Source organism: Ipomoea triloba, chromosome 9, assembly GCF_003576645.1.
Source record: "Ipomoea triloba cultivar NCNSP0323 chromosome 9, ASM357664v1".
NCBI classification, from domain to species: Eukaryota; Viridiplantae; Streptophyta; class Magnoliopsida; order Solanales; family Convolvulaceae; genus Ipomoea; species Ipomoea triloba.
Genome location: NC_044924.1, coordinates 4960184 through 4972541, shown reverse-complemented (window position 1 = coordinate 4972541; position 12358 = coordinate 4960184). Strand labels below are relative to the sequence as shown.

The 12358-nt window shown below is 32.0% G+C and overlaps 1 protein-coding gene across 1 annotated transcript; it reads right to left on the bottom strand.

Annotated features, from left to right (window-relative positions):
• Window positions 1–5495: 5495 nt before the first annotated feature.
• Window positions 5496–11670, bottom strand: LOC116030070. Its single transcript, XM_031272183.1, has 11 exons — window positions 11442–11670; window positions 10556–10795; window positions 9831–10040; window positions 9248–9328; window positions 9061–9147; window positions 8871–8966; window positions 8596–8649; window positions 6613–7448; window positions 6453–6501; window positions 6323–6362; window positions 5496–5980 (listed from the first exon to the last, which is right to left on the bottom strand). Exons 2-11 carry the CDS (start codon window positions 10790–10792, stop codon window positions 5832–5834), a joined length of 1839 nt encoding a protein of 612 aa, XP_031128043.1. The 5' UTR covers window positions 10793–10795; window positions 11442–11670; the 3' UTR covers window positions 5496–5831.
• Between the last annotated feature and the right edge of the window lie 688 nt (window positions 11671–12358).

Below are 12358 nucleotides of genomic sequence, written 5' to 3'. Positions count from 1 at the left end.
GGGGGGGGGGGGGGGGGGGGGGGGAGGTTGCGATGGGATTTTTTGGGCAAAATAAATGACACAACTTTCTGTTATGGTTATATATATAGTTGGTAACAATAAATTAAAAGCAACTTTTTGAATAACCCAAAATGCATGGATCCAACTCCAACCATGCATGCATTTTTTTTATTTTTTTATTTTGCAAAGGACCATGCATGCATGATTCTTCTAGAATCACCTTTCTTTTTTATTAACAAAAAAAATCACTATTTAAAAGTGTACACTAAGTAAATCATGCATTATGACTTTAAAAGGTAAATCAATCTTCTATGTTGTTTATAGTTGATTGACTCAAATAATAATAATAAGGCCAATAGACAGCTCTCACTGGGAATTAAACTTAGAATCTTATGATTACCAAGTCAACAGTTTGATCAAATTAATTTTATTGAAAATAAATAAGTAATCTTTTGTTTAAGTATGAAGTAAAAAAGCTAAGTATGAATATTTTACTTTTTTTTTCTTTTCTTTTCTTGTGGCTTCTTTCTAAACCAGTTAATTGCACCGCAGAGGTGGGTGTAGGATAGTAGCTAGGAAGTAGGAACTAAGAACTATGTTTATGTTACGTTGCTGTCAGTGTCATTTTTAAATATGGTTGCATTTGCATTTAATGGCCAACCAAAACCTAATAAAAATATATTATATATAGTATAAACTTTTAGATGATGATATTTGGAACTCATCATATTTATTTTGTTAGTGGTGTTATAGTAACAAATAAATTTAGATAATCATGAAAGTGTATGGATAATGAGTCTGGAACTTAAACATGTGTATATATGCTTTTTTTTTTGTGGATATTATATATATATATATATATGTTGTTGCTACTTTTTCATTGATATCTTGTGATATAGTTCATGAAAAAAAAATGGATTGAGATTGGATAAGAAATTTCTATTTTGACATTACATTTAACTGTCAAAATGAAGGCAATAATAACAGAAAGGGTGAAACATGGCAAACTTTAAAACAATTGTGGGGGCCGGGTAAACCAAAATAATTCAATGGCTAAGTTAAGTATTAATTAACATACAATTCGAGGAGAAAAAAAAATGATGTTTTTCCTTTACTTTTATTTATAAAAAATAATTACATCAACTTTATATGAGTTATAAAGTTTAAATACCCTAACACAAAGGGGTAATCGAGTGGATATGGTATGATTCTCGGCTCGTATCCGATGGTTATAAATTGGATTCAAGCATGTTATATAAGGTCTTCTTAATTAATGTGTGGTTTAATTTACATATCTCTCCTATGTCACACATGAGCCGAGTTTACTGAATGCATACTCTCAAACAGTGATCACGAAATTTTCTAATCACAAAAAATTTAAATAAAAAAAAAATCTAGTTTCGTGTGTTGTGACTCTACAAAATATTGATACCCATAGGAGTCAAACTGTTGAGCTTAGGCACATGGATATTAAATGATGTATCAAGTTGCTCATTCCAATTAATTTCCAAATATATATGTCCACAATTTATTATACCACCAGACAGTATCATTCTGAGCTTGATCCCACCGTACTCCTACATCATTTAATTTTGCACTCTTTCACACTCATACGCCAATGTATGTTTTATGATCCCTCTCGTTTCTTCTTTATTATTATGAAATATGAAAAACTAAAACAATTCATTGTGGATTTTCAAAAAAAAAACAATTCATTGTGGTGACCGATATCTTTAAATCACCTTAAAATAGTTGAAAATTTAAGATTCGTTATTGAAAATGAAAATTTTTAATCAATTTTAAAATTCAAAAAATGAAAATAAAAACACTGCATCCGATCCATTAATAAAAAAATACATCAAATTTTAATATTAACTAAAATTACATGTTAATCAGACATAAAATATGAGATAAATCATGACAAAAGTTCCCGATTTCATTGTTCGAAAGACAAAAGTCACAATGTTTTTTGTAAAATATAATATGTCTATCTATACTTTTTTATATATAGAATTTTTGAGAGGAATTATGCAGAGTAAAAAAGGGTGATATTAACGTGTGGCATGAGAAATGACAAGAACGGGTATCCTCCAAATAATTAAATAAGGAGACTCATCAATCGGCGCGACAAGTGAAATATATACATAGGACCGACCACTGACCGAAAGAAGGTTTCCGGCAGGCCGGCCATTAATTCTTGTGAAACCTTTGATGACCAGAAATGGAGGTGCAGCTACATATTACATTCATTTATTACTCTCAATTCCCCTCATCCCATCTCTCCAACTAATTTCTTCCTCTAATAAGTAATAACTCTTCAGGCATGTGTTTGTATATATATATATATAATATGACATACATCCACACACATGCGTTATGTTTTTTTTACTAGGAGTTACTCTACGGCCCGTCTAGCGCTTAGTGCCTACTGCAACCCTAGTTGAAAGTTTTAGTTAAAAATATGGGGTTAATTAGTAAAAACTTTTAAGAGTGAAGTTCATTTTATAATTATTGTAAACTTGAAAGTTTAATAATGATAGATAATTAAGATCACAGTCTTTGATTTCTCAAGATAGAGAGTGTGCATGTGTCTACTGCACACTTTTGACGGGGAGGTGTTCTCACTAGAACTCACACACATGCACATGACCCGTGAAAATTAATAACCACGTGAAAACGTGTAAATTAATGTCACATTTCGTGAAAATTGATCACAATGCAATCATGATCTATAATAGTGCCCTCACATTTGTGTACTATTAGTTCAATTCCATGAAGTTAAGCACTATCAAGCATTTCCTCATGTACCGTCATAATTACATAAATGTGTTTTTTTTTTCTTAATTTTAAACCCTTAATCAACTTAGATGATTTTGTTTTGTGCGTGTAATAGCAAAAACCCTAAGATGATTTTGCTTTTGTGTGTTTATAATGAATTTTGGGATTTGTTCAGAACCATATGAATAGTGTCAAATAAATTTATTGAGTATAAATAATTTTTATTCGTATTTAGGTAATTTTAAATGTATTCATTCAAGTTAAAATCGAATAAGGTTAAAACCTAATCAATAATATCCAAATGTGACACGTATGTACCGTACTGACATTTTGGTGCAAATTAATTGAATGCGTGGAATGGGTTGTGTGAGAATCTGACTTGCAACTAACAAAGTTGGCAACACACAATCACAAAGTTTTTTGCAACTACCGAATCCCATCGGATCTATTTCCATTTACTAACACTGACTTTGTTGCATTCTTAGTACCCAATTTGCCTCTCTCATCCAACTATCTCATCTCATAAATAAATATAAATATAGCCCGCACGACTTAGTTCAAATCATCGATTCAATAAGCAGTATTTAAAAAAGAACTTCAACAATAACAATGTGGGAATTATATAGTCCAAAGTGAACAAATAATTCATTGAGTCATCTATCGTGTGTATATATATGTGTGTGTGTCTATCCTACATGAATATATATGTATCTGCATTTAGTTATATATGTAAGTATGTAACAAACTTCATATGCCAAGCAAGGGAAAATGATATATGGATTCTTAATGAGTAAAGCTCTCATGTAATTATCATGTATCGTGATTCCATTGATGAAATTTGAAAAAGAGAACCATACCACTATTTTCTTGGATGAATCAAAACATATATATCACGTAAATAGAGAGTTAAAAATATGCTAAAAATTAAGAGTATGTGTAATATTACTCACAAAACTTGAAGTCAACTTTTAGAAGTTGGGAACATTTTTATTAAAGAAGAATTTGTTGTTACAATTTTATGCATATTCAAGACGCAAAGGCACTAAAATTCCATTCTTACCCTTTCTGTGCTGAGTTCATGGCGAAGCGAAACAAAAGATAAAATTGAGTGAATTTTAAATAGTCAAGATGACCATATTAGGTGAAATCGAAAATCAAGTTATAAAATTGAAAAATAGTACATAATAATTTAATTAAGGGATTAACTCGGTTTTCTTAAAAAATGGTGAAATTATTACGAGTTATTGTGCAGTAAGCTAATAGCGGAGTTTACCTCGTGCACACCATTGGTAGTAACTATAATTTCTCTGGCCACCTAAAAATAAAAGAATATGTATATTGTTTGACATAAATTTATGTGAATTGAATTGAAGCAGACATAGATATGTGGTGCATGTTAATTTCTGACCCTAAATCAAAGAATGCTTAATATCCATACACAAACCCTAAACTATCTCCTCAAGACTAGCTCAAAAAATTTCTGCATCCTCTCCATGAACTTCTCTACCAATCCTTCCTGGGTGGTTTCACATTCCCTTTAAATTCACTTTCCTAAACACAATCCCATGCAAATTCCTCTAATATATCCCACTAGAAGGGTACATATATATATATATTATTTATCCCAGAAAATTAAACACACATATATAATACTTTTCTTAGGCTCAATAACCACGAAAATGGACAGGTCTAGAACATCATCATCTTCAATTCTTGTAACTTTTATCGTCACACTTCTCATCTGCACCACTATCTTCGTGAACGGCCAGGATGCTCAGGTGGCATCAGCTCCTCCGGTACCGGTAGAACTACCAGAAACGGCTGAGGTTGCAGATGCCCCCGTCGTCACCGGGAGCGGCGACGACGGTGACAATGATCCGGCGGCTTCTATGGAGGAGATTCAAGGTTTCTCGCCGGAAGTCTTTGTTATAGGACACTAATAAATCATTGATCTGGTTGAATTTGCGATTATTCATTATCTTTACTCTTAATTTCCTTATTTATTATAATTTAAGTTTATTAAAAGGAGTTGTAAAAGTGTTCACTTGAAATGAAATAAATTATTGTATGCATTGCATGTTTCATAATAAAGATGGCCAAGATCCAACAATTCTTAGGTCTCATTTGCCTTTTATACATTCTATTTTGCAACTCTCCTGCTTGATATATAATATCAAATGTAATCATGTCTTATGTTTAATGTAATTGTATGTATGCTTTTGTAATTTGAATATTAATTTAATGATCAATTAGTATAAGACCAATGAAATCCATTAATCATCTAAAATATATCAAATACCTATGTGGTGTGATTAATTTTTTTGGAGGAATCATTTCTTTTACACTCAAATCAATACACATTTCTAAGAGTCTTATAATTTGCAGAAAAATTCACAATCATTGCTACTCAAATGTACGTTTTAAGTTAATTTACCCTTTGATCGTAACTAACAAATTATCACAAGAAAATAAACTAATCTAAGTTACCCATAATTGACTGTGTTGAATCAAAAACTAAGAAGCAGCGAAAGGTCAAATTTAAAACTTTGTAGTTACTAAAGACCAACTTTGTTAGAGTTCCCAACCTTCTTAAGAATCTAAATCAACTAAATATAGAAATTCAAGTGACGGGATTTGTAACCGGCCTAAACCAAAAACTAATAGGTTAACCAAAAACTAATAGTGACGGGATTTACTAAGTTAACTGCCGGCCCAACTTACAGGAATTCAGATGGCCAGATATTTTTTTATTTTTTTTTGAATACTACTAACTCTATTACAATACAGTATCTGTTCATAATCGAACCCACTACCTCCCGTATAAAGGAAAGGGTTTGATGCCACTAGACCACTTAAAAGATGAAAACTTTTACCTTTTGAATGACTCAATTATTACATGTTTTAACAATATCTTGATACACACTGGCTTATACTTTTTACATTTACATACATACGGCACAAATAGAATGCACATTTTGCCAAATTGCAGACTTCATTAGTTCTTCTTGTGTGTAAGGTATAGTACAATTCACACAACAGTACAATTGTTTCCACTATGCAATGTATGTTTCAAGCGACGACTTGGCAAGCCACAGCAGACCCGGGTCGTTTCTTTTCAGGACCAAGTAATTCTCTGTTCTCCCTGTTTCATCAAACAAAACATCCTCGCTGAATCCAATCAAAGCTAGGACATCCATTGCAGCTGCAGCCACAGGGGAAAGCAAAAATGAGACGAGATAAGTCTTAGTAGACAAAAGGTTCCACAACTTACGGGGTAAAAGGTAAACCCATAAAATTATGAAGTTCAGTACTTTCGTCTTGACTAGCAGGCAATAATGAACAAATGGTGTTAGACCAAAGATGCAAAGAGTTCAGGAAATGAGATCTACTGCTTTGGGAAAATATACTAAAATAGGACCCATCATTGAATACCTTTGATCAATGATGTAAACTTGGAAAAAATACACACCGCCAAGGAACAAAAGCAAAACAGTGAATGATGGTTGAGAAGACTCAAATCTAGAAAACAATGTAAACTGCGTACCTTTATAGTTCAATACATCTCTCTTAATTATAGGGTTGACCTGCACCATCACATTATTAATTTTTAAGAGGATAAGAAATCTCTGAAAAAAACAGTCATTATTTTTAGTGTATATACACAAATTATGCACCTTTTTTAGCTTTTTGAATTTTAATTCATCCGGATGTTCAATCACATTCCTGCAAGCAGTAGGGTCAGAAGCCTGGGTTAAGAATTCATCAAGAACAGTTACCATTATCTTTTCCTTTGATGTGTAAAAGGAAACAAAATGAAGTTATTTGATAGTTTACTTGATGATTTTGAGCAGAGTTTGCAGTACTCTAGCAGCATCCAACGGACTAGCTTGAGCTTTCAGCACTTCAACTGCTTTTTGCAAATTGCTGCAAACAGTGACCACAGGATCTTGTATCCTCTGCAATTCCTGGTCATCAGGATCTGGCTCATCAATGTGAATGCCTTTATCATTGAGATCTAGTTCTGTCAAACAGTCACTTTTCTGTTGAGATTCATCTGAACCAGAGATCCTGCAGATCTGATTCTCTTCCCTTGCTTCGGCTGATGCATCTGTTTTTACTATAACTTTTTCAGAATCATCAGGATCAGGTTCTTCATGTTCCATTGCTTCCAATGGAGGTAGAGAACTTATTGATTCATGATAATCAGAGTTTTGATGTGCAGTGACAATTTTCCAGTTTGATTCTGTAGAAGCCTCAGATTTCATGGAAGTTGCCTCATCAGGATCGGGTTCACAGCAGTTCTGATCACAAGACTCAGTAATATCCAGCGTACCCGTGTATTCCTGCAGAGGGTCTAATTTTGTATTGGTCAGGCCATTCTCTTGATCAACATCCATGTGATGAATTACAAGCTCATGATCATCAGGATCAGGTTCCTGATGCGACTCAGTTTCTCTAGAGCGATTGGCAGATGTGTCCGCAAAACGACGATAGGCAGCATCCACTGAAGAGACGCGAGCACTGGAAAACGATGATTTCCCACCAAGTTTTTGTGATGAAGAAACATAATTATCAAAGACATCATCTTCATAATTTTCCAAATGTTGCAAGCCACTTAAAGTGTGGCTTCTTGATTTAGTCCAATCTAGTGTAGCAGCTTCTTCATTGAGCTGCAATAAAAGATTTTACCTCAAAATCTTATCCGACTAAGAGCAACCACAATGGTTGCTGACAATTTTGGGTTTTTTTCAGCAACATGTGGCAACAAGAGCAAGAAAAGCCAAAAAAAAAAAAAAAAAAAAAAAAAACAAAAAAAAAAAAAAAAAAACAAAAAAAAAAAAAAAAAAACAAAAAAAAAAAAAAAAAAACAAAAAAAAAAAAAAAAAAACAAAAAAAAAAAAAAAAAAACAAAAAAAAAAAAAAAAAAACAAAAAAAAAAAAAAAAAAACAAAAAAAAAAAAAAAAAAACAAAAAAAAAAAAAAAAAAACAAAAAAAAAAAAAAAAAAACAAAAAAAAAAAAAAAAAAACAAAAAAAAAAAAAAAAAAACAAAAAAAAAAAAAAAAAAACAAAAAAAAAAAAAAAAAAACAAAAAAAAAAAAAAAAAAACAAAAAAAAAAAAAAAAAAACAAAAAAAAAAAAAAAAAAACAAAAAAAAAAAAAAAAAAACAAAAAAAAAAAAAAAAAAACAAAAAAAAAAAAAAAAAAACAAAAAAAAAAAAAAAAAAACAAAAAAAAAAAAAAAAAAACAAAAAAAAAAAAAAAAAAACAAAAAAAAAAAAAAAAAAACAAAAAAAAAAAAAAAAAAACAAAAAAAAAAAAAAAAAAACAAAAAAAAAAAAAAAAAAACAAAAAAAAAAAAAAAAAAACAAAAAAAAAAAAAAAAAAACAAAAAAAAAAAAAAAAAAACAAAAAAAAAAAAAAAAAAACAAAAAAAAAAAAAAAAAAACAAAAAAAAAAAAAAAAAAACAAAAAAAAAAAAAAAAAAACAAAAAAAAAAAAAAAAAAACAAAAAAAAAAAAAAAAAAAAAAACAACAACAACAACAACAACAACAAACAAACTATGAATATACCCACTCTTAGCCTTAACTCAAAAATCTCCTCTCTCCTCAGTCATCCAAGTAAGCAAAATGTCAGAAAAAACTCAAGAAGAAATCCCAACAGACACAAATAGTAAATGATCCACATAAGATTTAAGTGGATACACTAATTTATGCCCCAAAGAAAGCAACACCCCTAATTGCTTGCTTTCATAATCGAATAGACCCTAGCCAACACATAAAGAAGAGACGACTCAATAAATGGGCAGATGAGTACCTGCTTATCCAAAGCATAAAAGTTTGCATCGTGTTCAGAATATATCATGTGTGCCTGAAAAGGAATATAAAGTTGAAGTTAGAATTCCTTGCACAAACATATACTTCCCAAAAAAAAAATACAACATATACATTCCTTTTGGACATTGTGTTCATTATATGGTTGGCCAGGGAAATGCATTGAGGCAGGCACTTGCAAGCTCAAACAAATAGTTTTGCTTCGCTTCGTTTGAATTTGACATGTCGACAGCCAACTAAATTGAAAGAGGCACTTACCAGTTCATGCAATAGAGTCTTCTTGATGCTCTGATACTTCCTGAAACCCTTAAGGTCATCTGTGCGTAGACGTAACGATATCTCTTCTCCACGATTCTATATATGATTTTTCACAACAGAACAAAGATATTTTCAAAAAAGAAAAGAACAAGAACCTTGTGAACAAAAGCTAGTAAAGGTATATCCTTACCTTGTTTAAACCAAGGATACATTTTGGGCTCACCCCAACATATCCGACAGGAGCCATCTCTGACATGAGTCCGACACGCCAGCGATGCTTTAAAAGCCCAAAACGATAATTTACCACTACTGATGTAGCATATTCTATAAGCTATGTAAAGCCATTTAAGCGGAAAAATAATCTCATATAATGTTACCTTATTCATAATTGCAACAATTCCTGGATCTGCAGCAAGCTTATGCATTAGTTTTAGAGCTTCAGAAGCGGGAGGGTTCAGCTGCAAAACAAGCCATGACTAAGTCAATAATCAGTTATCTATAAATATGCTGCCCATCTATTCCTTCTGGATGGTGACAGTTCTATGAAACGCTCATAAGTCATAAATACAAATACAAATACAATACACTATTTAACCTCAAAGTCCCCTTCAAATATTTGCTCAAGTTCAGAAAGGAAGTTGAGAAATCAAAGTCAAAATAAAGGCTGATTTAGGGGATTCTAAATATGCAGAGAAAGCACGTAGTCAAAATTGTATAGAAGCATGAATTGCTGTAAAATGCCATGTTTTCTATGGCCATGAATTCATTCATATCCAATATCAATCTGACAATCTATGATCTATTCATTTGATAGGAGTACATGAGCACACATCAGAAAAAGGGGAGAAAAAGGAACAGTGACATTAATTGAGGTTCGTAAATCAGTAATCAAACAAGCACACCAAGTTCATTATAAATGAAGAAAGGAGATAATAGAACTAATATTTGACTGAGAAATACCTCTATTCCTGGAAGATGGAGTGTTCTAAAATCACAGAAGATATAAGGGCCCTGTGGAAGTTTTAGTGAGGTCCCAAGCCTATCAGGTATTCTCTGCCTCTGCCTCTTTTCTTCTTCTTCAAAGCCAGCAATTCTGAGGTCTTCCTTTGCTCTTTCTAGGACTTCATCCACCTCATCTCTGGGAACTCCCAACATCCTAAGAGATTTTCCCTGAAAAAAAAAAAAGATTTCCAGATAACAAGATCTTGTAAGCAACCCTGAAAGGCCCATTTTAGTGTATTCACTGAGGCTCACTCTGCAATAAGGGAAATAAATGAACAGGTAGAAATTGATTCTTCTAAGGGAAGGAAACTTATACTATCATGAAAGCAGCTTTCTGTGAGCAATGGACACTTATTATATCATGAACAAGAATAAAGGTCAGACCCTGAGAGGGTGAATAAGAAGCTGGCTCGTGGTTGATATAACCAATGCACTGGCTTATAGCCGTTATAGGTAAGGAAGAGTCATTTTAGAAGGAAAAAAAAAAGGTGCAAACTTATTCGACAAGTGAAAAGGGATAATACCCAGAAAAAGAAATTCCACAAGGCAAATAGAAACATAAATTTATAATGCATAGTCCAAACCATGCTCCCCCCAACATTTCATATAAACTAGAAAATTTGAGAGACATTATTCATAAGATTAATTAACTAAGGTAGGAATTAGGAAACAAAACCCAGCACCTGAAGAATAGATGCCTCGTCCAATTTCAAATAGGAGTGTTCCTTAGAGAAAGGATAAATCAGCTTTGAACTTTTATTGATGGGCACAAATAGTCGCATGGTATCATCTTCAACATTGGTGAGCTTCCGCAACTCATCACCCAATGCTTTAAGTGTAGTTCCAGGCTCCATTTCCAGAGTGAACTTCTTGCCTCTCCATGTAACAGAGAAATTAAGCACTTGTTGTTGCTGATCCATAGCCTGCTTCATTAAATTAACAGTAGCACATAAACATAACAGCTATGGGGGAAGAAAAAAAATTGCTGTTTCCAAAAAGGTATAGTAATATCAACAATAATTTGACTCATCTAGATTGTCTTTCAATTTAGTAATAAATGTTGCACCAATAGCATTAATAATTCTCCTGGGGTGGGGAATGGACTCTGTGCTGTGTTAGTTCTTTCAGGATTTCAGACATCTAGGTCAGTTCTGAGACAATATAACAATATGATCACAACACCAAACCATTTTTTTACCTTTAAAATTGTCAATGTGATTAGGAAAGTTGCCCCTTTTTCCACAATATGGAGCAAAGCTTTCACTTCAACTGATAATTCAATACTATCATTGGAAATTCAATTCAGACATCATATTTTTCAGAGGCAATTCCTTCTTATTTCTTATAAATGCTATCTCAACGTGGACTGATCACTTTTCAACTTCAATAGTAACAACGAATAAACCCGTATCCAGTTCTATAACCCCGTAGCATGTTTAGAAGAAATGAAACCTTAATTTCACGGGAAAACATAAATTCACACCCCATACCTAGAGCCCAAAAAGTTAATTTACCGGTTCAAAATTCAGCAAAAGATTATTGAAATTAGGGAAATGAATATAACTTTACCTTGGCTTTGGGTGATCGACTGAAGAGAATAGGTTTGAATGATCTACGGAGCAGCTAATTTAATCGAAAAGTTGAAATTTTGAAGAAGCGGGGCATTTTATTTGAAGAATTGAAGATGAGGGATGCGTGACACGCATGCGCTGGCGTAGGCGAAGAATCTAGAGGCTAGAGCAAAGACTGGTCGATGACCGACGGAGTTGTGATATTTTTAACGGAAAATACTCATTCACGTAGCGGAACAAACACAGGTACATCAAAAATGCCAAAAGGAAATAGTAGTGTAATTTGTGTTTTGGTTAGAACATGTGTAAAAATGTTTATAGGGTATTTGGTAAATAGCTGTTAGTTCTCGTTATCCGTGGGATCTTTTCATGATTATTGAGAAATTTTTGTAAGTGTGATTAGAAAAGAGAAAATGTAGTGGGAGGAAAAAAAATAAAACAAATCAAATTTAAAAAAAAAAATAAAAAAAAATATATATATATATATATATAACTGATTAAATAAGTGCATGCGCCAGCATGGGCGCTGTTGTGCGTGTAGACACGGAAAATTTGAACCCGGAGAATGGATTGATAAATTATTATTGGGCTCAGTTTGAGATAGGATTATTGGACCAATTTAATTAATTGGGCTTTGAAAATTAAATTAAGATGATTAGCCCAATTAAAATTGATGTTGAGTTATTGAGTTAATTAATGGTCCAAGCCCGATTCATATTTGAATTTAATAATAATTATAATTATAATTTAAATATAATTTTATTATATTTGAATTTAATAATTATAATTAATTTGAATTTGAATTAGATGATAGAGTTTTGAACCTGGACTTGATTATGGAAATGTTCATTCCCTTAATTAATTAATTAATTATTTAATTAATTAATTAGGGAGTTTGTTGAGGGAAATTGGTTG

Excerpts from the sequence above, each read along its gene's own strand:
- LOC116030070 (XM_031272183.1), bottom strand. The coding sequence starts at position 10,792 with ATGGATCAGCAACAACAAGTGCTTAATTTCTCTGTTACATGGAGAGGC. Across the intron at positions 10,041-10,555 it reads ACGAGGCATCTATTCTTCAG|GGAAAATCTCTTAGGATGTT; the intron begins GTGCTGGGTTTT and ends TTTTTTTTTCAG. Across the intron at positions 5,981-6,322 it reads AGATGTATTGAACTATAAAG|CTGCAATGGATGTCCTAGCT; the intron begins GTACGCAGTTTA and ends CTGTGGCTGCAG.